This window comes from Pelophylax lessonae (genome assembly GCF_965119305.1).
Source record: "Pelophylax lessonae genome assembly, chromosome: 2".
In the NCBI taxonomy this organism is placed as follows: Eukaryota; Metazoa; Chordata; class Amphibia; order Anura; family Ranidae; genus Pelophylax; species Pelophylax lessonae.
Window position 1 is genome coordinate 192,416,377 of NC_138769.1, and position 3,643 is coordinate 192,420,019.

The 3,643-nt window shown below is 40.9% G+C and overlaps 1 protein-coding gene across 1 annotated transcript; it reads left to right on the plus strand.

Annotated features, from left to right (window-relative positions):
* Positions 1 to 708: 708 nt before the first annotated feature.
* LOC309545635 (uncharacterized protein) lies at positions 709 to 1,657 on the plus strand. The gene is made up of 3 exons (XM_082244888.1): positions 709 to 828; positions 907 to 1,083; positions 1,496 to 1,657. The coding sequence occupies exons 1-3, from the start codon at positions 738 to 740 to the stop codon at positions 1,636 to 1,638; spliced, it is 411 nt and encodes a 136-aa protein (XP_082101014.1). The 5' UTR covers positions 709 to 737; the 3' UTR covers positions 1,639 to 1,657.
* Positions 1,658 to 3,643: the final 1,986 nt, after the last annotated feature.

The window sequence follows — 3,643 nt, forward strand, 5'->3', positions numbered from 1 at the left end:
CTAATAAGTGGCAACACATTTGTAATTGGGTATGTGTCAGAGACTCAATACCCTGCGCAGGCGCTGTTATGAACGCTTCCTGAGCACACTGATGTGCTGTCATGAGTCTGCAACCTAAAGGGTTAACCCAGAGCAGACTAATTGCAATAATTGGCAAACAGGCTGCCTTATTTAAACAGCCCAGCAGCACTGCACTTTGCTGTGTTGTCTTCAGCTCTCCTGTATCCTGTGCCTGTTATATCTGCTGTTCCTGTTTACCTGACCCGGCTTGTCTTTGGATTCTGATTACCTGCTGCCCACCCTGACCTTGGCTTGTCCTGACTATCCTCCTGTCTTGTCCTGATCTGTTTACCTGCTACCGGCTATTGGTCCTGGACCTGTTCCTGGCTCTGCCAGGGAATCCGGGGGGCCGCGACCTGGTGTTAGCAAGCAGCCAAATCCATCCCCACCATCTGGGGCCCTGGTGAAAACCGGCTTACACTTAGACTCCGCGCCTCTGGTGAACCTGTGCCACGCCAGTTACCCGGTAAGCCACTCCTCTTACGTCAGGCTCTGCCACGTTACCCCGTGACAGTATGAGACAAGGGGTTTCAGCTGCAGGAGGTTATTAAAGTTGGTGTTTGGCAAGTCTGGATAATGTCAGGATTGGTTAGCTTGCCCCCTCTAAAATAGCTTAACATTCCCCTTTAAATGACGTTTCAGCAGGAAATAGTCCCCCAAAATCCAGTTGGAGCACTATGGAGAAAACAAAGGTAACATGTAGTCAAGCGTACAGCATGGTGGAGTCAACTGTGAAAAAAAGAACCTTACCACTACAGCAAGTTCAAGGTTGATCGACAAATTTTGCTAAATGTGAGCCAGAAACAGTTTTGGATGATTAATTGACGTTGTATTGTCCATTTTTAGAGAAAATGGACATTGAAGATGTCCCCCAAGTTACCGAATTGGAGCCATGGGATCTGTCACCTGGACCTGGCTCAGATATTGAATTCATTGGACAAAGATCCCCTGACGTGACTCGGAGTGAGGGCCAAAAAGATACACAAGGAGAAGAAAGTCTCGTTGAGCTTGTTTTGTGCCCAAGTAAGTATTCTTCCAATATTGGTTATTCTGTATTGACATGTTACGTTTTTTTTAGCTAAAAAGCAAACACCTGTTTGCTACATTAGCAAGGAGGGAAACCATAGAGTGCTAATGTACATAGTATGTAGTGATTTACCATGGGGAAGGAAGAGGTGTAAGGAGCTGTTTATGTCAACAGGTAGCACAATTTGTGAGCCCCAGACATGAGTGCAAAGAGAACAGAGTCTCTGCATTGTGTACATTCATAGTAGTATACAGTAGGTGTCAAAAGGGCAAGCAGGTTCCACTCAACAAGGTAGGTATTAGGTATTTAATTTTGCTTAAAATTACCTTGAGCAAAAAAAAAAAAAAGGATTTCGGCCCTCAATCACTTGCCCGTTGCTGCCTTACTAATTTTTTGTCTTATTAACAGGTCATGTTATTCACAGTTGTACAGTTGCCATGATGACTGTTGATCTGTTGCAGTGTTGCTCAGAACTGGAGAAAATCAAGGAGGCTGCTACTGCTTTACAGCGCAGAATGCAAGACTTTGTCGACCTGCTGGCTAAATTCTAGTTTCCACTTGCATTGTATTATCTTTTTGCTTATATTTTTTCCTTAATGTTGTGTGTTCCCACTTTTTAACAATATTTTATGGAAAAGTTTTAAAAGTAAAAATTGAGATGCAAGAGGTGCAGAACCATTTACAATTTTTGGACAGGGTTGCTCTGCATATTCATAATTTAGTGGCCTCTAAGTGCTGGTTCACACTGTTGCGATGCCAGACATCGCATGTGATTCACACTGCATTGCTGTGCAGATCACATGCGATGTCTGTGCAGTGTGATTTTACATATAAAATGTATGGCTGAAATCACATTGCATTCACACCGAAAGGGTGCAGGACTCTTTTTTTGGTTTGCACTGGAATCAGATCGCATGGGTGTTTACACCTATGCAATCCGATTCCTGCACTATTTCACAGTTTGCGATCTGCAAGCTAATCTGGGGGTGTCATTAACTTTACACTGACACCCCCACCGATTTGCAGATCTCAGTGTGAACCACTGTGTGATTCTGGTGCGATGATGATGATGTGCACCAGTGTGTACCGGGACAAAATTACTGACACTAGCAAGGTGGTGAGATTTGTTTTGCCATATAGTTTAGTGCTGACATTTTAAAATGCAAAGATGCTCAATGTTTTGACATATGTTATTATTTTTATTTGTTATTTTACATGCCTGCTTAACCCAAAAAAAAAAGCAGAAATGTGAATGAACCTAGATGTTCTCCCCCAAGATAGTTTGTTGTTAAAGCACCTTACAACATCCGCTGGGAATGTGCTTTAAGTAAAAATCTGTTGACACAACAACGTGTGGCTTAATATTTTTCTGCTTAATGCCTGTAATCTTACAAAGTTGTCTCATTTAAGTTTTCAAATGTGCTTTTAGTGCATGTTGTCAAACTCACGCAAATTGTAGCTTGGCAATTAAAAAAGTGATTTGTTGTTAGAAATTTTGAGCTCAAAATACAAATCATGAGAGTTGACATATGTATCCAAATGCACATGTATCTTTAAAAATGTGGATTATTTTTAGGGAAAAAGGTTGTGTGTAAAAGTCAAGAAGATATAGGGACCTCATGTATAAATTAAGATATAATTTCACTATTGGAGCAAGTGTCAAACCAAACACACATTTTTGAAGATATCTTTAACACAGCGACGGAAGAGACAACAGTAGAGAAACACACTTATCAATTTATTACCAAAGCATCAAAAAAAAAAAAAAAAAAAAAATGACATATATAACACATGCTGAAAACAAAATATTTTGCATTGTGCATTTCCCAAAAAAACAAACAACCCCCTAACAAATTACAAAATAATTTGTTAAGGAACCCAGCACCAAAAAAAAAAAAAAAAAAATTAACAGGATCTTCCAGGAATTCCTGCCAAGAAACTGCCCCTCTTGCCACAAAATACTCCATATAATTTTGTCACAAATCACTTGCACTTCGGGAGGGCAAGCCAGCACAGGCAATTTCAATGGGCATCATCCTCTCAACAGGCTCACGTCCTTCAGCCTCTACACTAGGCCCTGGAATGGCAGGGTCCCTGTCAGTTGGCAGGGAGCTGACATACCTGTCTGCATGCCTGCGTAAATAGTTATGAAGGATGCAGCAGCAGAGGACAAAATTATTGATCTTATATAAAGTCATATTGATGGATGTCAGAGAGAGTCAAAAAAAGTTTACCAAAATGCCAAAAGCTTCTCAAAGACTCTTCTGGCACGGAAAAGTCGATAATTATAAATTATTTGCTCTGGGGTGAGGTTGCACAGAGGAAATGGCTTTAGAAGATGTTCCCCAAGAGCAATTGTCTCATCTGCAACAAATACAAAATTAAGACCAGCAATATTTTAATCGCTGAAAGGCAACCCTGAAGTAGTTAAATTTTATGTCCTGGAGGTTGTCAACCCAAAAAATTCGGGGGGTGATGTTGATAACAGAATTTTTAAATTGGAAGCTAGATGGATCTATAATCTGCATGCCACGACCTCTCCGGGCTTAAACTCGG

Bases quoted from the DNA above. Each gene is read 5' to 3' on its own strand.
- LOC309545635 (XM_082244888.1), top strand. From the start codon at position 738: ATGGAGAAAACAAAGGTAACATGTAGTCAAGCGTACAGCATGGTGGAG. The intron at 829-906 runs GTTGATCGACAA...GTCCATTTTTAG, and splicing joins ACCACTACAGCAAGTTCAAG to AGAAAATGGACATTGAAGAT. The intron at 1,084-1,495 runs GTAAGTATTCTT...TCTTATTAACAG, and splicing joins TGAGCTTGTTTTGTGCCCAA to GTCATGTTATTCACAGTTGT.